Below are 24,282 nucleotides of genomic sequence, written 5' to 3' on the forward strand. Positions count from 1 at the left end.
TCGGAAGAAGATATGCAAATTCCCACACTTTAGCATAGTCTAGATGAGCCCTTAGTCTGTAGTGGCCTCAAGTGAACTTAGTATCAGCTTTAAATAGTGTGATTCATCTTGTGGTTAAGATACTTGACTAGGACTGAGGAGATCTGGAGACTTGGTTTCAGTTCCCAGTTCTGCCACAGACAACTAATGTTATCTCCCACAAGTCCCTTAATATTTCTATCTCAGTTCCCCACTGTAAAGAGGGAGAATTACTATTCCCAAAGGAGGCCTGTCTTATTCTGCATGTGCAGTGATTAGTGCAATGGGGTCTGATTTCATTTGGAGCCCTCAGGTGCTACTGAAACATAAAATAATAAGAGCATGCATGAACATTATACATTCTCTCCCTATTTACTATACTCTTCATTTTAAGTGGTGGTTTTCTCTTATTTCTAAAAACCTTCTTGTATTGAATCAAGGTTTTAAAGGGCTACCCATGAATGCCAGTCCAGTTATACAAAGGTCTGTTTGGCCTTTAACACTAGTAGCCAGCATTTTATTACATTTACTTCAATAATAATCCTTTTGTATTTTAAGAATAAACTTGGAAAACATTCTCTTTCTCTCTCTCACACACACAAATGTTTTAATTGGCAGTTTCTAAAGTGTGTTTGCTGTGGATTTAATGTCTATAGGTTTTCAACTGTCATCCGGTAGATCGTAACCTGGCACTGGGTTACTGTACAATTTTGCCCAAGGAAGATATGTTTGAAAAATTGTGGAATGCCATAAACCACGCAAGGCAAAATTACGATAAAATTCTGGTAAGCCTGGAGAAGCAGTATACTTATCTTGGCATATATATACTATTAAAATGTTACTTGGGGATGTTAACTACGCAGTGTAGCAGTGCATTAGAGTTGCACTCGCTAAGGTTTGAATGCTTTTTGGAGAAATTTGAGTAAGCTTGTAACTGCAATAATTTAAAGGGCAGGGTATCTTTCACATAGTAACTTAAAAAATGAAAGAGAAATTTATTGAGGTAACGATAAAGGGAAGGATGGAAAGATGAGGCAATGGAGAAGAAGTGACAGAATATATTTATTTAGGAATTTCTGGTGACATCTCATTCTATCTGAACTCTATTCTTAATGTGAAGAACAGCAGTAAAGGTTACCCTCATTTTCCAAATTGGGAAATTGAAACACAGAAGCTATGGCTTGTGCAAGATGGTGCAGTGACTTAGATTTAATGAATCCATGTTTTCTACTCACTAGACAAAGATTTTTCATTCACGCTTTTTTTTTCTTTTTTAAGGCATTAGCTCTGGTTGGAGCGCAGCTTGCTAGTCACTATAGTGAAGCAGTAGAGAGACACAAATTTGAGGAATTAATTATTGATGCACAGTGGGGTATCCAACTTCACAAACTTGGTGTGAGTATGACGTTCCTGTTGGTTTTGAGACAATGTTTCATATTTGTTGGAGTTCCTTAAGAGCAGTTGCTTGCAGATTAATTTTTAAATGCTTTTCAAAGACATGTTTCGCTCAGGATGTGCACTGGATTTAAATGTGTGGTAAATTTGCTACTAAGAAGGAAGGGTCTTGCTTACAAGAATCTTGCTTAAAAACTTTGCTGAAAGGGGGCCAATAGTAATGAGTTCTAGCACCACTTCCTCTGGTGCGCCAACATCCCTATGCTAAGAGTTTAGAAACTCCTATGGTAACACCCCAGAAGTTAAGCAGTTGGAATAGAAGAGTGTAAATGGTTAGTATCAAGCATACTGAAAATAATTCCTTTGTGAAACTATCCTTTTTTGTATCTGCAGATTTCTTTCCAGACTGCATTTAGGCAGCCATCAGTAAGAAAGAAACAACTCATAAGAACTATGGTACAAAATCTGAATGTAGACACAGACCTGGTATTGAAATATTGCAGGTAATATCTGAAGAAAGTTGTGATGGTGGTGTTGCTGTCATAAGTAATGTGTTTATAGGATACTGTTTCAGTTTAAATATCTGATGTTTATGAGTAAACTTGAAAAACAAACTATCCACCTTATAAAATTCAGTGTGAGTAATTCAGGCTATTGTGAATTTATTCATAATGAAATCTACACCCAAAACATTGATTTTTAAATAAATCTATTTTCTCCCTTTTCAGAACTTTCATGTTGGACACTGATGCAGCGCTGCAGGTTTTCATTGAAACACTCCTTCTCCATAATGCCAAGGCAGATCAAATTGAACGAGAGTCTAGAGGAACTATTGTAAAGCAGCCTCATTCCATACTATTGGCTAAATCATTAAAAATAATTCCTTTGCTGAAAGGAACAAAATACCTAGTCATTAGCCTCAGTGGAATACTGCACAAGGTAAAACAGTTACAAAGCCTGCATGTTACTTCAAACACTATTTTCATAACTGTCTTTGCATTCTGATGAATATGGCTATCATTTATTAGATCACTATGAAGTTATCTTCAATGCATTTAGAGATTTGTTAGTGCTGTTTGTTTACAGGCAGTGCCCGAGTTACACGGATCCGACTTATGTCGGATCCGCACTTACGAACGGGGCCCTCCCTCTCCCTGGTCTCCAGCAGACCAGGGAGAGGAAGCAAAGCGGCGGAACACGCGGACAGCCCAGACGCGTCTGGGCTGTCCGCTGCCCACATGTTCCGCCACTTTGCTCCCCGTCCCCCTGGTCTGCAGACGAGGGAGACAGGGAGCAAAGCAGAGCAAAGCCACGGAGCCTGAGGGCAGCAGGACAGCCACGGCGCGTATGGGCTGTCCCGCTGCCCCCATGCTCCGCGGCTTTGCTCCGGACGCCCGTGGTACAGCAGCTGGGGCGCTGCCGGTTGGTCCCGTAGCACCGCTGTGGGCGCTACTGGACCAACCCGGCAGCACCCCAGCTGCTCTGCCCCAGGCGTCCTGATTCAGCCACTGCTGGTCAGTTTCAGCAGCAGCTGAATCAGGACGCCTGGGGCAGAGCAGCTTGGGTGCTACTGGGTTAGTCCAGTAGCGCCGAGGAGCGGCGGCGCTACTGGACCAACCCAGCAGCACCCAGCTGCTCTGCCCCAGGCGTCCCCAAGTCAGCCGCTGCTGAAACTGACCAGTGGCTGACTACAGGAAGCCCCTGCCCCGGGCTTCCTGGAATCAGCCGCTGATCAGTTTCAGCAGCAGCTGACTTGGGGATGCCTGGGGTTCTTAAGTTGAATCTGTATGTAAGTCAGAACTGGCGTCCAGATTCAGCCGCTGTTGAAACTGATCAGTTTCAGCAGCGGCTGAATCTGGACGCCAGTTCCGACTTACATACAGATTCAACTTAAGAACAAACCTACAGTCCCTATCTTGTACGTAACCCGGGGACTGCCTGTACTTCCTTAAGAAAATACTACAAGTGATAATGTGTTGGTCAGTGTTTTCTCTGTCTCCCCCCGCCATCTTAGCCTCAATTAATTGAAAATACCAACAAAAACACCAAGAAATTCCTCAAACTTACAATTAAAATATGTCTACTTGAGTATATCCTGGGGGCTTTTTCTCTCTTCTTTCTATTTGTTCATTCCTGACCTAATTTGACTGCTCTGGAATGCCATGACTACTTTAAGGTTTTGAGGTTATAGTACAAGTAATGATCTCCTTGTTCTGTAAGGATAGGACAAGAAGCAATGGGATTAAATTGCAGCAAGGGAGGTTTAGGTTCGACATTAGAAAAAACGTCCTAATTGTCAGGGTGGTTAAACACTAGAATTAATAGCCTAAGGACGTTGCAGAATCTCCATCACTGGAGATATTTAAAAGCAGGTTAGATAGACATCTATCAGGGATGGTCTAGAGACAGTGCTTGGTCCTGCCGTGAGGGCAGGGACTGGACTTGATGACCTCTTGGGGTCCCTTTTGTTTCTATGATTCTATATCTAATTTTCTAGAACGGAAGTAATGAATACCAGAAGGAAATAAGAGGGGAATCCCTCTAGGTCTTCATTATGCCTGTCTAATTGAAAACAATATTTTGAAAAAAATGAAGACTGAATTTGTATCAGTTCTTGTTTTGTTTCCTTGAACAGCTTGATCCATATGATTATGAAACTATAGAAAACATACTGAGTGTGATACAAAAAGCTGATGAAAAAGTCACAAATATCCCCATTAACCAGGTACAATTAAAAATAAGCTACTGTTACTTTGTTTACTGCTTCTAGCTCAAATTTTGTTTATTTGTATGGTTTTAAACAAATTAAAACACAGATTATAGAAGCCTAACTCTGTTGGCATCATTTGTAGTTACATGTTTGTAGAGAGGCAAAATGGATTGAACTAAATAGTGAAGTGTAGCTTTTTCTCAAAGGCTCACAAAGAAGAAAGGGGTATGCGACAAAATGGCAAATGAAATTTCATGTTGATAAATGTAAAGTAATGCACATTGGGGGAAAAAATAATCCCAACTATATATACAATATGATGGGGACTAATTTGGCTGCAACTACTCAAGAGAGAGATCTTGGAGTCATTGTGGTTAGTTCTCTGAAAACACCCACTCAGTGTTCAGCAGCAGTCAAAAAAGTAAATAGAATGTTGGGTATCATTAAAAAAGAGAGAGAATAAGAGACAAAATATCATATTGTCTCTATATAAAACCATGGTACGCCCACATCTTGAATACTGCATACAGATGTGGTCGCTTCATCTCAAGAAAGATATATTGGCATTGGAAAAGGTTCAGAAAAGGGCAACAAAGTGATTAGGGGTTTGGAACGGGTCTCATATGAAGAGAGATTAAAAAGACTTGAAATTTTCAACTTTGAAAAGAGGAGACTAAGGGGGGGGTTATGATATAGGTCTATAAAATCATGACTGATATGGAAAAAGTGAATAAGGAAATGTTATTTACTTATTCCCAAAATATTAGAACTAGGGATCACCAAATGAAATTAATGTGCAGCAGGGTTAAAACAAACAAAAGGAAGTTTTTCTTTACTCAATGCACAGTTAATCTGTGGAACTCCTTGCCAGAGTATACAGTGAAGGCTAGAACTTTAACAGGGTTCAAAAAAGAGTTAAATAGATTCATGGAGGTTAGATTCATCAATGGCTATTAGCCTGGATGGGTAGGAATGGTATCCTTAGTCTCTGTTTCTCTGGAGGTGGGTAACAGGGGAGGGATCACTTAAGGATTACCTGTTGAGATGCCTCCCTCTAGGGCATCTGGTATTGGCAGGTTACTGGACTAGATGGACTTTTGGTCTGACCCAGTATGGCTGTTCTTATGTATACCCAAAATTTGTGGGTAAATGTTGAGGCTGTATTGTTCACTTCAGAAAAATGAGATAGTTGTGTAACTTTTCTTCTAGGCTCTGAGCTTATTGAAACACCTGAAATCCTTTAAAAGAACTTCCCCTCCTGTGGATCTGGAACACCAATATATTTTAGAGAATGCGATTTCCTTATCTCCAGCTGCACAAACAAGGCTGCCTTTTCATTTAATATTCTTTAGAACCAAGCAATGTTTCTGGAGTATTATATGTATGTTCAGTATTCTAGCTATCTTTCTGTGGGGGGATGGGTGGGTCCCCCTCCATTATGCTATGCTAAAACCTTTCTATGCACAATCTTTAATGTGTGTACCCTTCCCAGACCCCGAGGAAGCATTTTTTACCCCATTTTACAAAGCGGGAAGTTGTAACACATAGAAAGTAAGGATCATTTGACAGCAGTGAAGCTATGACAGTTTATACCATTTGTGGACCTGCTCCCAAGTGACCTATCCAAAATTACACAGGGTGTCTATAGAGGAGTTTCTAATCAGAACCGTCCTTCCTGTCATCAGATTCCTATATTTAGCAATAAAATAAAATTACAGTTTCTCCTAAGAAATGAAATATTGAGACAGTGACTTTTTCCATATCATTGTCTGAATTCCTTACAGCTGCAGAGCTCAGTGAAGAGTCCTTCCCAACTATTCTCTTGATTTCCAAACTAATGAAGGTAAGGCTATGCGTCTATCTAGGGGAATTTTTATTTCAAAATCATTCATTCTTTTCTTGGGGGGGGAGGGTGCATTTTTTTCCTTTTGTATTTTGTGTGTGTGTGTGTGTGTGTGTGTGTGTGTACACACACACATATATATATACATACACACACACTGGACCTGATAATCTTCTAGGTTTCACTGGATACCCTATACATGTCTGCAGCCAGGCATGTCTTTGAAAAGAAATTGAAGCCAAAAATAATTGAATTGAAAAATGCTGGATGTTCTTCAGTGATTAACAAGGAAACTGCCAAAACTGTGGAAACCATTCAGTCCTACCTGTTATCTATAGTAAATCCAGAATGGGCTGCAGCTATTGCTTACAAGTTTGCACAAGAACTTCCAACAGGTATGCTATGCATGTGTTTGGGTGGGGAGTGGTTGGTTTTAGATTTGAGGATTTTTTTTGATTGGGGGATAGGGGAGTGAGACAGGCAACTTTTTTTAATTTTGCTTCTAACATAATCTCTGTAGCATTTTTGGATACCTACCTACATCTAGCCTCCACAGATAAGCCATAATTTTTGTTCCTAAACCTTGTGTAGGCAAGTTGGAAAGATGCCAGTTTACTGACTACTGGAGGTGGTGTGTTACACATTTAATACAAAATTACATTGTCATGCCATTACTTTGCATGGCACTTCAAAGTGTTTTGGTTTTTTTAATCCTATTTAAAACCTGTCAGAATGTGGCTGATTCCACTGAATGAAGTAGGTCTAGCTCCCTGTGCCAGAACAGGTGATCCCATTTGGCCAACTGAGAGGGCAGGCAGTACCTAGCAGTTGTAAAAGATCAGGAAAATACCCAATGAGGGGAAATCCCTGAAGTCAGAAGAGGGAGTCCTGGTGAGTCAGTGTAGATTAGTTCAGACAGAAAGGACACAGAGCACTCCAAAAAGATCCCAGAAGGAAGCAAGCCTTCCTGGGGAAAAGGCTCAAGGCAGGAGAGCAGCAAGAGGGATTTGTTGGCTGGCATACCCAACCTGGAAGGCTAGGGGAAGAGCCTATCTGCTGACCTTTCCAGGGTTGGAGAGCTGGACCTAGAAGATTTATGAGATATGTGGGAGATGCTCTTCTAGTAAAAATAATCTTCCCAGCAGTGGGTCTTTGGGGGTTTCAAAGGGTTGTACTCCATTTAGAAGGGCTTTGATGCTGAGGCCTGGACTCTATATAGACAACATATTGAAGATCTTGAGAAATCCCAACAAAGGTATGTGAGGAGAATATTGGGCATCATGTGGCTGGTCAGATGGACCAACATTAGTGTCCTCACAGAGGCTGATTCTCACAGCATCAAGGCAATAATTGCCACAGGCAGCTATGACGGTCTGGTCACGTGGTCAGGATGTCTGACGCATGCTTACCTAAATAGATTTTCTACGCTCAGGTCTCATGGTGGGCAGAAGCAGTGCTACAGAGATGTCCTTAAGAACACTTTAGTAGAGTGTGGCATTGATACTGACACCTGGGAGAGGTATGTGTAGGACTGGGTAACCTGATGCCCGACTTTAAGGAGGCAGCATGGCCTCCTGATGACCCAGAGGAGGAAGTTCCCCTAAAAACTCCTTGGTGGACAGTGCCAGTGTGCCCTGGCTCCGACCCCAGCCACAGGAAGCAAAAGGACAGGGCCGGAAATGTAATACGGGGCTCCCAGCTCAGTTGAAGCCGAGCAGGGAGAAGGCTCGGTCGAAGTTCCAGAGGCAATGGAGAGTCTTAGCCCGCCAACCCCCGCGGGATGATTGGGTTGAACCACTGCCATGTCCCGGGGATTGTTGAGGCCACTGCAACCCCTATGGGAGCACCGTAACTACAAAAGGCTGCAGAGACCCCTGCTAAGGCCTGAGGCCTACCCTGGACCCCCAGGACACAGACAGGGCCCCGAAGAATGTGCTGGGCCCCCAGGACCTCTGCTTGAACCAACCCAGGAGGAACCTAGTTGACCCCTGCAGAGACTGCCTACCAGAGCTAGAGCAATGTAGGATCTCGGGGACTGGAAAGTAGTCCAGGGGGAGCCAATCTAGTGCTGACGGAGGACATGGAGGTCAGCTGGACTGCAGGTTGCAGCTTGGACCCCTGCTAGCCCACTGACCGGACTGGTGTGTTGTGGACAAGAGCCCCGCTGACCTGGAGGCAGCTAGCTCTGCCACTGGTAAGGCTCTGGGCTGGGACACAGTTGTGCGGGTAGGCCTGTGTCTGTTTGCCTCCTCTCCCCCCCAGATCCCTGCTCCCCTTTTTCCTCAGGTGGCAGGTTCCCCCCTGAAGAGAGAAACCACCTGCACCTATAGGCTCTTCACCAGCAAGGAGACCCAACTCCAGCTCAGCCTGCAGACAGGCCTATGCCCTTGGATCCTTTGGACCTTACTGTTTGTTTGCTTGTCCTTTGCCCTGAACCAGGGCCCAGGCCTATAAACTGCGACTGTTTGTTCGCTCCATCTGACCCTGCGACAGGGCTCTGAGACTGGCTAAGGGGAAGCAGCAAGACCACCGACAGCATGAGACTGCTACACCGACACTTTGAGATCAAGCAATATCTCCACAAAGATCAGAGAGCCTGATGCAAGGCACGTGCCTGAACCCACATTGATGCCACTAGTTGTCCATGCTGATGGAGATAGAGACCTCATGTGCATCCGTTGCCAGAAAATGTACCTTGCCAGAATTGGCCTAATTTCCCATTTACATACTCATCAGTTATAGGTGTCCAAGGCAAAATCTTAACCGATTCAAGAGATTTCAGAGAGATAGAGAGGCTTTAATAAAGCATTTGATACTAAAGCATTTACTGACCTTATCAGTAAACTAGGGAAATACAATGTAGTATTATATACTATAAGGTGGGTACATAATTGATTAGATAACTGTTCTCAGAGTAGTTCACAGTCATGCTGCAAGGGCATAACAAATGAGGTTCCACAGGGATCAGTTTTGGGACCGGTTCTGTTCTATATCATCAACAATTTAGATATTGGCATAGAGAGTACACTTTTAAAGTTCATGGATGATACCAAGCTATTGGTAGTTGCAATTGATTTAGAGGGTAGCAATTTAATCATTTAAAATAATCTGGAAAAATGGTCTGCGGTAAGCAGGATGAAGCTTAATAAGAACAAATGCCAAGAACTCCACTTAGGGAGGAACAATCCATTACACATATAAAGAATGGGAAATGGCTGTCTAGAAAGGAGTACTGCAGAAAGGGATCTAGAGATAATAGTGGACCACAAGCTAAATGAGTCAACAGTGTGACACTTGGATTCTAGGATGCATTAACAGGAGTGTTCTGAGCATGACACCAGAAGTGTCCTCCCCTCTACTCTGCGCTGATTAGGTCTCAAATGGGGTGCCGTGTCCAGTTCTGAGCACCGCATTTCAAGAAAGATGCGGAGAAATTGGAGAAGGTCTGGGGAAGAGCAACAAAAATGATGAAAGGTTTAGAAAACATGAGCTTTGAGGAAAGACAGAAAGAATTGGGTTTGTTCAGTTTGGAAAAGAGAAGATTGAAAAGGGAAATTATAGCAGCTTTCAAGTACGTTAATGGGTGTTACTTGGAGGAGAGAACTGCCACGGTGATTAAGCACTGGGGAAATTGCCTAGGGAAGATGTGGAATCTCCATAGATATTTAAGATCAGGTAGGTTATACATCTGTTAGGGATGATCTGGATGGTGCTTGGTTGTCATGAGGGCAGGGGGACTGGATTTGATGAACTCTAGAGGTTTCTTAAATGGTATTCTATGATTCTATAATGATGGGAGATTTACAGAGTTCAGGATTATGGTGGAGAGCTGGGGTGTGGTGAGAGACACCGGGGTTGTGTGTTTTTTGTACTGTTCAGACTATGCTGGGGGATGATTAGGGAAAGCAGAGATTGATAGGAATAGGGTTCTAGCAAAGTTCTGGGATCTGGCTTTGAGACTACTCCTGGACCCTAGATTGCAATCTGCTGAGGAGGAGAGACTGTGAGCAAATGAGAGAATTTCCACCTGAACAGATCAGTCAAGTCTAGAAGTAAGAGGAAAATTTGTGGAACTGTGATTTGGAGTTTTCTTTTGAGTTTATTTTCTGTAAATAAACCTAACCTCCAAGGTGGTATTTTGACCTTAGGAAACGTGTTTGTATAAGAAACCCTAAAGGAGGAAAGAGGAAGGTTGCCATAGAAAGAGTGATCTCTGATCTTTAAGAGTCCTCAACATAAGTGAGACTAGACAAAGAAAAAGACAAGTATTAACACAAACCAGTGTGATTCGCTCTTTTTGGTTTCATGTTTTTGATGTCAAAACTGAGTTGGAGTGGCAGGTCCAGAAGTGGAAGTCAGTACAGGCAGTCCCCGAGTTACGCGGATCCGACTTAAGTCGGATCCGCACTTACGAACGGGGCCCTCCCTCTCCCTGGTCTCCAGTAGACCAGGGAGAGGGAGCAAAGCAGAGCAAATCCACGGAGCACGCGGGCAGCCCAGACGCGACTGGGCTGTCCGCTGCCCGCGTGTTCTGCCGCTTTGCTCCCCGTCCCCCTAGTCTGCAGACCAGGGGGACGGGGAGCAAAGCAGAGCAAAGCCACGGCGCGTCTGGGCTGTTTCGCTGCCCCCGTGCTCCGCGGCTTTGCTTCAGACGCCTGTGGTACAGCAGCTGGGGAGCTGCTGGTTGGTCCAGTAGCGCCGAGGAGAGGCGGCGCTACTGGACCAACCCAGCAGCACTCCAGCTGCTCTGCCCCAGGTGTCCCCAAGTCAGCCGCTGCTGAAACTGACCAGTGGCTGACTAGAGGAAGCCCCTGCCCCGGGCTTTCTGGAATCAGCCACTGATCAGTTTCAGCAGCAGCTGAATCTGGATGCCAGTTCCGACTTACATACAGATTCAACTTAAGAACAAACCTACAGTCCCTATCTTGTACGTAACCCGGGGACTGCCTGTAGTGGGAAGCAAAGTAAAAAGTTGCATATTGGGAAGAGTTAAGAGATTTACTTTTACTAAATTTGTATTATGTTAAGGTTGTTCTAAAGCTAAAATCAGGTACTGGATGCTTAACAGAATAATTTCAAGTCATAAGTTTTAGACTCCTGAAAATAAATATGTATTCCAGCAGCCCTAGAGTGTTAAACCAATGAACTTGCTTCTTATTTATCCTTTAGATATACATGTAAAAGAAAAATTTTCATTTTTTCTTACTGTGGAAAACTGATAACTCAATCAAGAATATCTTAACAGTGAACTTGTAAACATTTTCTTGATATTCTAAATGCTTTTGCAGTGCAAATAGAAGGGAGCAAAACTTGTTGAATAGGTGGCTTGATGTACCATAGAAAGGATTTATGAAAATACTTATCATTCTTTACCATCTTCTTTTTAAGGGCCTGACCAGATTCAGGCATTGAAATTCTGTCTCTGTTTAGCTGGGAAATGGCTAATGAACACTACAACCAAGGTAATGACTGACACCAGATCCACAAAAAGCTGAATATATAGAGATGATTTTTTTTTTGTAATTTGGATTATAAAGTGAGATCATATCAAACCACCAAAGACTTTTTTCATTCAAATTTTTAAAAACCTGCAATATAAAGAATATAAGTTGTTGGGGTTTTTTTTTTTTTTTTAAATATAAAGTACACCCATGGAAAGTGACTGGAAAAATGGCATCTAGAACAGAATTACTCAACAGAATTAATAATTTGCTTTCAATTCCAAAACTTACTTCTGATTAGTGATGTTAAATGCCATCTAATTGGTTAACCGGTTGAACATACTGTTATCTGGCTAATCAATTAAAGGAGAGTCCAGGTGGGAGGCCACTCCAGCCCAGCTATGCTGGAGCAGCACCCAAACTGCAGGCAGGAGCTGTTTCAGCCCAGCTGATACAGCCCATGCTGCAGGGGTCGACACAGACAGGGGCTCCAGATGCTGGAGCAGTCCCTTCCTACAAGGTGCCTGGGCCCACTGTGTCCCCTCTCACCTCCCGCAAGATTGGAGCAGCCCCCTGCCTGCGAGCAGGTGGGGAGCTGTTCCAGCCCCAACTAGTTAATCTTAACTGGTAAGCCTTACCTATTGTGGTCAGGCTTACTGGTTAACCAATTAAACATCCACATCCCTATTGCTGACAGATATTTTCTAGCATGCACATTCCTAACTCAGCTCTCAAATTCTACGCTTTCTGGGCTGGCAGTTGGAGGACAAGGTAATTAAGGGGAAACTTGCTGTGGAGTCACTGAGACACAATGAATGTAACATCAGATGTACATTTTTGGATATTCATATCTCTGATTAGAGCCACTCTTAAACTGAAGGTTTATAATGCTTCCTAGGCTTATAGCTGAACTCAAGTTTTCTTTAGAATTATCCAAACCCTTTCCCATAGGGTTTCTTATCTTCTATTACAGAGAGACCAATTATGTTTGTTAAAATTATTGGCAATGAATAATTTTACATAAATGGAGATGCCTATCTCCTAGAACTGGAAGGGGATCTTGAAAGGTCATTGAGTCCAGTCCCCCACTTCACAGCAGGACTAAGTACATCCCTGACAGATTTTGCCCTAGGTCCCTAAATGGCCTCCTCAAGGATTGAACTCACAACCCTGGATTTAGCAGGCCAATGCTCAAACCACTGAGTTATCCCTCCCCAATAATGGTGCATCAAGGTCTAAGAACTCCAAAAGCAATAGACTTTGCACAGTAGTTCAACTGTTACATAAGACTGACTCTAATAGTGTTTAGTCAATGTATAATTTTGTAATCTTCTAAGGAAGGAAGTTTACTTAAATTGGTTACAAATGTTACTATTTTTTAAAAAGGAAGAATCACATGATAAAGCTGAAGTACTGCTGAGGAAGTTACGTATGCAGTACCAGAGGTCAGCCACAGAAACTGTACTAATAGCCCACAAATTAAATACTGCAGACCATCTGAAACTTACTGGAATGCCAGCAGATCTTGTTGTTTTACTCTATGAACACAGCAGTATAAACCAAAGGATTCAAAATCCAACTGGCAGAGACTATCCAGGTTAGTAAACTTTCTCTAGATCTCTGAGGGTAAAAATAGATCTAATTTACAAATCTTGCTGAGGATTTTTAAAATAATTTGCATTTTCTTTATATGTAGATATTCATGCAGCAATAAAAGAAATAGCTGAAATTAACAACTTGGATATGAACAAAATCTCTCATAAACTGCTAGAAAAATGGCTGTATCTTAGTAGATCATCAGATGTAAGTAGAGAATTAATGAGGGAGTGACCTTATATTTTATAGAAAACTATTATTCTCATCGCCTCACAAATAATGGTTATGGATGTTGAGAAGATACATCTTCACAGCTCTATCTAAAATACTTCAGATTTTCAGCCAACTTTGTATTTAGGTCTTTCTAGTTTATTATATATGATTAAAACAATTTGAAATGGCTTTCCTTCTACTCTGTATAGAGATCAAGTCCCTCATTCTGTAGTCTGGCTGTTCTCTTTAGTACAGATTCCAGGAAAGGTTGGAAATGATAAAGATAACTTTATATGCCCTTGAGCTTAGAGCTGGCTGGGAGGTAATTCAGCTCCTAGTGCAAGTTAGAGCTAGGTATGTATATGGTTAACCAGTGGTGGCTTGCAGCTGCCACATCTGAAGGGGGGCAACCCAGGACCAGCCAGAGCAGTGCCAAGGGGGAGGCTGGCCCAGCCTGCCCACCACTGTTAAACATATTGTTTAATTGGTTAACTAACTAACTAAATGGGTTTTTACATCCCTAGAGCAGTGTTGGGCTTGATTTGTCCAATATTTTCTATTACATGTCCATCCCAAGCAAATGGGTAGACAGGGAAAAGAAATTGTGGAGGCTTCGTTTCATCATTCCTTATTCTCAACACACCAGCCAACAACGTGAGAAGTTTTTAGGACTTAATGAAAGGATATGTTGTGACAGTCAAAAATTTATTTCCAGTGCTGCTTCTGGGGTGGCACAGTTATGCACCCGCCCCTTACATAGGATTTGAGCAGGGGCTCAGTCTAGGCCTTGAATTATTTTTCTTCCTTAAAATTTACAAAGTCAAACAATTGCATAACTATTTTCATTCTCTTTTTTTTTATATAGAAAACTCAGATCTTTGAAGATGGAGAGGAAGATGAAGAACTCAGGAAGTATGTTAGTTTTTGATATAGCTAATTTTTGTTAACTTATGTTTTAATGATTGGTGGCCTCCCAGCAGATAAAACACAATACTGCAGCCCCTGATCAGACAAAACTGTTGGCTATATAGGAACACTGGCTTAGGCAAGACATTCACTCTTGGGCCTATAGTGCTGCTGTTTTTTCAAGTCTGATCCTGCTGCCCTGCCAAAATCCAAGTGGATGCTGTAGATTAATTGATGATGGTATGTGCAAAGCTGTATGTTGGATTTGGTTCAACAGATGGCACATTCATATAACTACTTCATTATGAGTTAGACTGGCTTCTTGAAAACCTGCTCAAAACTAACTTGTAAAACTACTAAATAGTAAAGAGTCAGCATGCACGGTTGTTCAGTAAACACCAGGGACATGGAAGAGTACTATGTTGCACATATTGTATTATCCCATCAGTATTTTCTTTGGACATAAGGCTTGAATTTTCAAATGCTTATTCCCAAAGGAGTTCCATTCTTTATGAAACTATATGTGAGATTAAGTATTGTGCATGGAAGTAAGGGTTTCAATGACTGGGCCCATAGTTTAGTTGTCATGTATGTATGCTGTAGGGCTGTGTTATCCTATAATTCATATGAATAGTAAAATATATTTAGACTAAAACTGATATGCTGTATTATAATACAAAGTCTAAGCAACACTGTACTTTTATTAAAAACATTTTCAGAGTTATATATCTACTTCAACAATGGCCAGTGGATTACAGCTCAAGAGTGCTTTTTGCAATTACAACATCTTCCACATCCGTAAGTTTAGAGACTATTTTTAAAAAAACATTTAAAGTGATTTCATCTTTATTATACTTTAATAAATCTGTTTTTAAAGTGGTATTAAATATGAGGTTTTATTGCTTAGTTTAGCATTGTGATGTAGTGGGGGGCTGTCCACTTGTTGGTCACTATGCTTGGGCTGTGGGCAACCCCTAATAGCCTGTGTCTGTGAGCACTGCCCAGCAGGGGGTTGCCCCTAAACAAAAGAAGGGGATATGTGTTCGGTGGTTTTGGGAGAAGGGTTTTTTTTTTTTGGCTGGAGTGATAACCACAGCACTCGGACGGTGGTCAATGACAGAATCAACCCTGCACATCAACATCTTAGAACTTCATGCAGTAGAAAAGCATGCGAACACTTATTGCCATCAATTCAGGGCAAGTCTGTGAGACTACTCATGGACAACACTGCATGCATGTATTACATAAACCGCCAAGGTGGAGCCAGATCTTATCCCTGCTGCAGGTAACACTGTGGCAGTGGGCGCATTCAACATCACATCACCCTATCAGCAATATATCTCCCAGGCAACCAAAACATCACTGCAGATCACTTAAGCCGCATATTTCACCAGTAATATGAATTGGAGATACATCCTCAAGCCCTACATTCCGTTGCCCTCAAGTGGGGCTTTGCAGAAATAGACTTATTTGCAATATCACAGAATGCCAAATGCCCCAAGTTTTGTTACAGGGCAGGGCTTGGCAAGGACTCTGTGAGGGATGTCATGATGATAGGCTGGCCTCAGTCTGCTATATACTTTTCTTTTTTGAGTGGTTGCTCATGTCCATTCGAATTAGGTGTGCGCACCGCGTGCACCGCGTCTTCCAGAGCGTTTTCCCTAGCAGTACCCATAGCGCCGGCAGGGCGCCCCCCTGGAGTGGCGCCGCCATGGCGGGGCATAAGTACCCCTGCCGGTGCTCTCCCACCTCAGTTTCTTCTTATCACCCGTGACGGTCGTTGGAGCGTGTGTCTCTCTTACATCAGTTAATGGTTGCCGTTTCTCTTACTGTTGTAGATAGTTCTAAATAGTTCAATTAGTTAGTTAGTGTCTCGTTGTTTTCCTTCTCCCCCTTCGGGGGTGAGGAATGCCAGGGCCGCAAGGCTTTAAGGCGTGCACTGTCTGCACAAAGTTCATGCCCAAAGGAGACCCTCGCGACAGTTGTCTGAAGTGTCTGGGTGAGGGCCATCTTACAGACGCCTGTAAGATCTGCAAGTCATTTAAGCCGCGCACTAAGAGGGAGAGAGACTCTCGTCTAACACTTCTCCTCGTGGAGACAGCTTTACAGCCGGCACCAGCTGGGCACTCTGCGGCGCGCAGTGCATCGGCGTCCACGCAAGATGCTCCATCTCGGGACCAGGCCTCAGCGTCGAGGGCCCAGCACCAGTCTCACTCTTCGGCTCCAAAGAGGTCAAGAACATCTCGTGGTATGTCTCCGAGCCGGAAGTCCAAGTCGAGCCTACACCGTGGTGCCGAGTCTCCGGTGCACACGTCCTCATACTCTGCGGTGCAGCGTAAGCGAGCAGGACGTCCATCCAGTCCAGGGCAACTACCCTCGCACCTCCCCTCCACACTGGACACCTTTGAGGCGGCGCATGACCTTATTAGCCTCACTACCTCCCCTACCCCGTCGTTGGTTGAGGCAGAGGGGTCGAGGTCACCTACGTCGGAGGCCGTGTTGGCACTGGCTTTGCCTCTGCACCGGCATGACTGGACGGCACTGGTCACTTATGCAGCGGGACCGTCCCCTGTGGGACCAGTACTGCTTGCCTCCACATCGCTGCCGGCCTCAACGCAGGCTACCAGGCTTCACTCGGCGCTCAACTGGGCTCGACCTCCCTTGGTACTAGGACCCCTTCCAGACCCCGTCTTGGCTGCACCGGTGCCATATCACCCTGGCCTTGCGGTGACGTCTACAGCACCATCATCATCTTCGATACCAGCGCTGAGCAGCTTTCCCAGGGTGCCGTTTTAGTCATCGGCACCGGGCCCTTCAGCATCAGCCTCTTCAGCACCGATGCACATTTCGGCACCGTTACAGACACCGGCATTAACCCAGTGGGCCATGCCGATGCCGCCATTGCCGGTGATGTCAGCTTCTTCGGGGTTCATCTCCTAACCTATACCGACTTCGGTAGCACAGCCATGCTCTGTGTCGGCACCACAACCGGCACCGGGACCGGTCTTCCCGGTGCTGCAGCCAGCTCCACTCACGGCACCAGGACCTGTTCTCCTGGTGCCACACCAGGCACCGCAACAGGCGCTGGCACGGGTCTTCCCGGTGCCGGCACGCCCTCATTGAGCGCACTCGGGCAAATCCAAGTCTATGGCCAGGTTTACTCCCCCATCTGTGGCAGGGCATTCATCATCTGCGCCCCCTGGCCGGAGTCTGACTACTCATCGGATTCTGATGCAGGGTCGTTCAGGTCGGAATCCTCAGGAGCTTCCTCAGTTCATAGGTCCCATTCCTGGCACTGGCTTGATCATTTGCAGGTGCAGCAGACTTGGCCGCCTCAACCACAATGGCCCTTCTGGACGCTGTAGGCTTACCACCAGTGGCAGGGGCCTGTGCCCTCCTCTGTGGTGTCCAGTGCCTCGGGGTACCGAGCACAACCATTGGCATCGCTGTTACGACCCGCTCCCTCCCCCCAGAAGTCAGTTGCTACAGATGCCACTGCTGAGCCACAGGCCTCGGTCCCGGAGCTGCTTCCGCAAGCGGTACCGCCTGCCTAGCCGGCACCTCAACCGGTTCCTACCCTGGGTCCAGCACCGATCCAGGAGTCATCGTAATCATCGTCTCCTGATGAAGCCTTGGTGGATCCCGCACCAGCGTTGCCTACTATAGATGCTCGAGCGCATCAGGATCTGCTTAGGCATCTGGCCTCTAATCTGGGTTTCCCAGTAGAGCCAGTAGTGGAAAACACGGACCCCATGATTGACATCCTCTCGGACATTGTGCCCGCCCGCTTGGCTTTGCCACTTAATGAAACCATGGCCAAAATTACCAATGCCCTGTGGCAGACTCCGACGACTCTGACCCCTACCTTAAGGGGAGTCGAGAGGCACTATTACATTCCCCAGTCGGGGCACAAAAACCTGAACTCCCAACGTGTTCTGGTGTCCTTGGTCGTTCAGGCTGCGGCCCAAAAGGAGAGGCTTCCCTAGCCGGAGCCGTCCCCAAAAGCTAGAGAGCCCAAGCAACTTGACCTGCCACTGGTGGGGTGCAACTCCGCATAGCTAACCAGCAAGTGATGCTGAGTCGTTATGCTTTTAATACCTGGCAGGCCGTGGATAAGTTTAAGGACAAGGTGCCTGCTGAGGCCCGTCAGGAGTTTGCAGCCATGACCTCTGAGGGCAGAACCATTGCCCACACGGCCCTCCAGGCTTCCCTGGACGCTGTCGACTCTGCAGCCCGGACCACAGCGTCAGGCGTTGTGCTGTGGTGCCTGGCTGCAGGTGTCTGGAATACCTCCGGACGTCCAAACCACGATCCAGGACCTGCCTTTTGACAGGAAAGCCTTGTTTTGGGAGCACACTGACTCCAGGCTCCATACGCTTAAAGACACGAGGTCTACCCTTCGGTCCTTGGGGATTCACACGCCAGCCCCTCAGCGTTGTCAGCTGCCCTACAGACAGCAGGGGAGAATGCAGTCCCAGGTTCCCCGTGGGGATTACTGGAGACGCTGTCCTCGTGCTCCCAGTGGGGGTGCTAGGGTGGCTGTGTGCCCATCCTCCGCAAGAGGTTGTCGACGCCACCTGAGAGGGGACAACCCCCGTGGGGTTGGTGAAGGTCCCTCCCAGCAACCCAAGCACCAGTTTTGACAGGCTGCTGGAGAGTCGCACATCAGCCTCCTACCCTGACCCCCCGTTTGGGGCCAGGTTATCCCGGTTTGTCCATGCCTGGGCAGGAATCACGACCGACGCCTTGGTCCTAAAGATAGTCAGGAGTGGCTATACCATCCCCTTCCTGGGCTCGCACTGTCCCTTTTCTGGGACACCTCTCACGAAGGCTCGCTCCGCTAGGAGGTGCTGGCGCTCCTTGAAAAGGGAGCTGTGGAGAGGTTCCCTTCACTTCTGGAGGGCAAGGGGTTTTATTCCCGATATTTTATTGTCCCAAAACCCCAGGGCGGGGTTCATCCCATCTTAGCTCTCAGGGACCTCAACAAGGCGGTCATGAAATCCAAGTTCAGAATGGTAACCCTGGCTTCTGTCGTACCGGTTTTACAGTTAGGAGACTGTTATGCAACTCTCGATCTCAAGGATGCTTACTTACATGTGGCAATAAGACCCAGCCACAGGAGGTTTCTCCGTTTTATTGTTTCCTGATGTCACTTCCAATTTACAGTGCTCCCATTTGGCCTTTCAACAGCACCCAGGGTCTTTACAAAATGCATGGCAGTCGTAGCGGCGTTCCTCCGCAAAAAAGGGGTATACGTTTTTCTGTACCTAGATGACTGGCTGATTCATGGTCGTTCCTATGAGCAAGTGGAGGCCCATGTTTCCCTCTCAAGGGTTCTCTTTGTAAGGCTGGGACTTACGCTAAACGAGGAAAAGTCATCGTTGACTCCCTCTCAGCACCTCGAATTCGTAGGTGCTCTCCTGGATGCCAGGGTGGCGAGAGCACTCCTCCTCAGACCAAGGTTTCTGCCCATAGTGGAGCTGGTCTCCGAGTTAACCCGGTTCCCCATCACGACAGCCCAGGTCTGCTCGAGGCTGCTGGGACACATGGTGGCGTGTACGTATGTGTTACGCCATGGCAAACGCATTCAGCCAGGCCAGGGGTCTCTGGGACACAGTTCTTACAGTGCCTCCGGGGGTGATAGCCTCCTTACAACGGTGGACCCAGGAGGCAGTGGTGTGCAGCGGGGTTCCGTTCACTGTACCTCCCCCCCTTGCTTACACTGGTCATAGATGCCTCAGACCTGGGTTGGGGAGCACACTTGGGGTGTCACAGGACCCAGGGTCTCTGGTCTCCAGCAGAGCGGACTCTGCACATAAATGTCCGGGAGCTCAGGACAGTCAGGAGAGCCTGCAAGACCTTCCTGTCGAAGCTCTCTTGCCACTCTGTCCTGGTCCTCCTGGACAACATGGCAACTGTGTTTTACCTCAACAGGCAGGGGGGAGCCTAGTCGCCTCCCCTCTACCACGAGGCTCTGTGCCTCTGGGACCTGTGCGTAGAGCGCAACATAGTTTTGCAGGCAGAGTACCTGCTGGGGTGCAAAAACTTGCTGGCCGATGCTCTGAGCAGGTCCTTCGGAGCCCACGAGTGGTCGCTCAAGGATTCGGCCCTTCATCAGGTCTTCCGCAAGTGGGGTTGTTCCCTAGTAGACCTGTTTGCCTCAGCACACAACACCAAGTGCCAGAGCTACTGCTCCCTGTTGGGGCTGGAGGAACACTCCAGGGGGGATGCCATGACAGTGCTGTGGCCAGCGGGCATCCTCTATGCTTTCCCTCTATTTCCCCTAATTCCTAGGGTTCTGACCGGACTCAAGACCTTCAGGTCCACGGTCATCCTGGTAGCTCCTCGGAGGCCCAGGCAATTCTGGTTCCCTATTCTGGTGGACATGCTCACCAAGGACCCTATAATGCTCCTGCCGGTTCAGGATCTCCTGACCCAACCTTGGGACAGGGGGACCATGGTTCACCCGAATCTCAGCTCTCTCCACCTGATGGCCTGGTTTATCTGTGGCTGATCCAACCAGAAAGGGAATGTTCCCAGGAGGTACAGATGGTGCTCCTAAGTAGTAGGAAACCGTCTACCAAGGCTGCCAAATGGCGGCGCTTCTCATCTTGGGCATCCAGAAGAGGAGTGCACCCGTCCTGTGCACCTGTCCCGTCAATTATGGACTACCTCTTTAAACTTCAGTCCATGTGGCATCTCTCTCCGCCTTCCATGTTGGTTCGGCAGGAATTTCTCTGTTTTCTGACCCTGTGGTCAAAAGGTTCCTTAAGGGTTTGAATAAGTTGTATCCCTCGGTTAGACCCCCCTCTCCCTGCTTGGGACCTTAACCTCGTTTTGTCTAAACTTGTGTGTCCCCCCTTTGAGCCGCTGGCCACGTGCTCTTTGAAGCACCTCTCTATGAAGGTTGCATTCATTGTGGCCATTACATCGGCTTGCAGGGTCTCCGAGCTGAGGGCGTTAATGGTAAACCCGCCCTACCTAGTGTTTACTGACAATAATGTGAGGCTCCGCCCTCACCGTGCTTTTCTCCTCAAGGTGGTGTCACAGTTCCATTTGTCCCAAGAAATCTACTTCCCGGTTTTCTTTCCAAAGCCCCACGCCTCCCCTAAGGAGCAAGTGCTCCATTCTCTGGATGCTAGACGCGCGCTAGCCTTTTATATTGATAGGACTAAACCCTTTTGCAAGTTCACTCAATTGTTTATTGTTGTCGCTGACAGTATGAAAGGGCTTCCCATATTGACGCAGAGGTTGTCCAATTGGGTCGCAGGGTGTATCAGGGAGTGTTATGCTTTGGCCGGGAAGGTCCTGCCCGGGTTACAGCACATTCCACCAGGGCACAGGTGTCCTCAGTAGCTTTTGGGGCGCAGGTTCCAATCACTGAAATCTGCAACACGGCCACGTGGTCGTCGCTCCATACCTTTACGGCGCACTACGCGCTGGCGCAGCAGGCCAGGGAGGACACAGGGTTGGGCTCTGCAGTCCTCAGCTCTGTGTTGTAAATATGTATGTTGATCTGTACCACATTGCATTTTTCTACAGTTTGTTCTGTGTTCAGTTAGTTGAATAAATATGTTTGGATTGTTCAACTTCCATGGACTTCTCTTTCTCAGTGTCCGACCCCTCCTCCTTGAAGCGTGGTTAGCTTGGAAGTCACCTAATTCGAATGGACATGAGCAACCCCTCAAAGAAGAAAAGAACTGTTACTTACCTGTTAACTGTTGTTCTTTGAGCTGTGTTGCTCATGTCCATTCGATTTCCCCCCCTACCTCCCCTTCGTCGGAGCGTTCGGTAAGAAGGAACTGAGGTGGGGGAGTGCCGGCAGGGATACTTATGCCCTACCATGGCGGCACCACTCCAGGGGGCGCCCAGCTGGCGCTACGGGTACCGCTAGGGAAACCTCTCTGGAAGACACGGTTCCCACACCCAGTTCAAATGGACATAAGCAACACATCTTGAAGAACAACAGTTCTTCTTCGAGTGATTGCTCATGTCCATTCGAAGTAGGTGCGCACCGCGTGCACCCGTAGCGTCCACCAGAATAAGTACCCTTGCCGGCGCTGCCCCACCTCAGTTCCTTCTTACCGCTGTGACGGTTGTTGGAGCGTCTCTATCTCTCTTAGTCTCTTAGAGTATGTCTACACTACAAAGTTAATTCGAACTAATGGACGTTAGTTCGAATTAACTTTGATAGGCGCTACACTAGCGCTCCGCTAGTTCAAACTTAATTCGAACTAGCGGAGCGCTTAGTTCGAACTAGGTAAACATCATTCTACGAGGACTAAGCCTAGTTTGAACTTACTAGTTTGAATTAAGGGCTGTGTAGCCCCTTAATTCGAACTAGTGGGAGGCTAGCCCTCCCCAGCTTTCCCTGGTGGCCACTCTGGCCAACACCAGGGAAACTCTATTGCCCCTCTCCCGGCCCCGGACCCCTTAAAGGGGCACGGGCTGACTACGATGCCCGTGCCAGGTGTAAGCCTGCCAGCACCCAGCTAGCAGACCCTGCACCTGGCACGGCTCGAGCCAGCCACCCGATGCCCCCCAGCCCTCCCCCTCTTCCCGGGACCAGGCTGGCGGCTCCCGGGAGCTTGCCCGGGACCGCAAGAGGCGGGCACCCGCCTGGTCTAGTGCGGACATCGTGGACCTCGTCCATGACCTCCACACTAGGCACAGGAAAGTGGCCGTCTAGGGCAGGAGAGCTGCCAGCCTGGCCACCCGGGAGCAGATGTGCATGAAAATCAAGGTGGTCCACTGAGACCCCTGACCCTGAGCTTACAAGGGCCGTAGTGGGTCAGACCAAAGGTCCATCTAGCCCAGTAGCCTGTCTGCCGACAGCGGCCAACCCTAGGGACCCTGGAGGGGATGGACCAAAGACAGTGACCAAGCCATTTGTCTCGTGCCATCCATCTCCAGCCTTCCACAAACTTTGGGCAGGGACACCACTCCTACCCCCTGGCTAATACCACTCCATGGGCACAACCTCCATGACTTTATCTCACTTCTCTTTAAACTCTGTTCTAGTTGTAGCTTTCACAGCCTCCTGCAGCAAGGAGTTCCACAGGTTGACTCTTTGCTTTGTGAAGAACAACTTTCTGTTACTAGTTTGAAGCCTGCTACCCATTCCTTTCCTTTGGTGTCCTCTAGTCCTTCTATCATGGGAACTAATGAAGAACTTTTCTTTATGCACCCTCTCCACCCCACTGATGCTTATATAGACCTCTATCTTATCCCCCCTCAGTCTCCTCTTTTCTAAGCTGAGAAGTCCCAGTCTCTTTAGCCTCTCTTCATATGGGACCTGTTCCAAACCTCTGATCATTTTAGTTGCCCTCCCCTCTCCCACCCTCTTTCTTCCCCTCTCCCACCTCCTTTTCCCAGTCTCCCCGAGTTTTGTTCAATAAAGAGAGATTCTATTTTTGACCACACGTTTTCTTTATTTTGTACATCAGGAAGGGGGGCTAGGGAAGGATAAGTGGAAGGAGGTGAGGGAGGAATGGGGTACGAGCCCCCGATGGGGAGGACTGGGCTGGCTCTACGGGCTTCTGGGGGTGGATGCTCTCCTGCAGCCCCCCAATTGCCCCCTCTCCCCAGATGGCAGCCTGTGGCAAGTGCAGCCGGTCTGATGGCCAAGTGTTGTGATGTGCTGATTGTGGGCACTCAGGGCACTCCAAGCCAGGACTGCTTTGCAAGCAGGGCATCCCTGAGAACTGTCTGTCCGGGGTGGGGGTTGGGTCCCTTTAAGCACAGCCCTCGGCTAGTCTGAGGCAGCAGCTCCACGCTCTAAGTCCTCATCTGATGCCCTGCCAGCCCTGCTTCCGGCCATCCTTAACCCCGGTTCAGGGTCCACTTAATGTGGACATGCTAGTTCGAATTAGCAAAACGCTAATTCAAACTAGTTTTTTAGTCTGAATGCGTTCAAATTAGCTTAGTTCAAATTAGCGCTGTAGTGTAGACATACCCTTAGTTAGTTAATGGTTCCCATTCTTACATTTGTCTGTAAATAGTTCTTGTAGTTAGATAGTTAGGTTCTTTGTTTTGTTCCTTCCCCCTTGGGGGTAAGGAATACCAGGGCCGCAAGGCTTCAAGACGTGCGCTGAGTGTGGGAAGTTTATTCCCGGGGCGACCCACACAACAATTGCCTTAAGTGTTTGGGTGAGGCTCAT

General features: G+C 46.8%; 1 protein-coding gene across 7 annotated transcripts in view; it reads left to right on the forward strand.

The window, feature by feature from the left end:
- KNTC1 (kinetochore associated 1) overlaps positions 1–24,282 on the forward strand; it is a 146,529-nt gene that overhangs the window by 92,796 nt on the left and 29,451 nt on the right. For all 7 annotated transcript variants that reach the window (XM_075898678.2, XM_089775156.1, XM_075898679.2 and 4 more), the window contains 13 exons: positions 675–803; positions 1,297–1,413; positions 1,807–1,916; positions 2,142–2,352; positions 4,049–4,138; positions 5,333–5,504; positions 5,908–5,966; positions 6,145–6,361; positions 11,355–11,428; positions 12,794–13,004; positions 13,104–13,210; positions 14,082–14,128; positions 14,842–14,920. In XM_075898678.2, coding sequence (XP_075754793.2) covers positions 675–803; positions 1,297–1,413; positions 1,807–1,916; positions 2,142–2,352; positions 4,049–4,138; positions 5,333–5,504; positions 5,908–5,966; positions 6,145–6,361; positions 11,355–11,428; positions 12,794–13,004; positions 13,104–13,210; positions 14,082–14,128; positions 14,842–14,920 — 1,623 coding nt within the window. The remainder of the gene's footprint in view (positions 1–674; positions 804–1,296; positions 1,414–1,806; positions 1,917–2,141; positions 2,353–4,048; positions 4,139–5,332; positions 5,505–5,907; positions 5,967–6,144; positions 6,362–11,354; positions 11,429–12,793; positions 13,005–13,103; positions 13,211–14,081; positions 14,129–14,841; positions 14,921–24,282) is intronic.

This window comes from Pelodiscus sinensis, chromosome Z (assembly GCF_052426305.1).
Source record: "Pelodiscus sinensis isolate ZL-2025 chromosome Z, ASM5242630v1, whole genome shotgun sequence".
Taxonomy (NCBI): Eukaryota; Metazoa; Chordata; order Testudines; family Trionychidae; genus Pelodiscus; species Pelodiscus sinensis.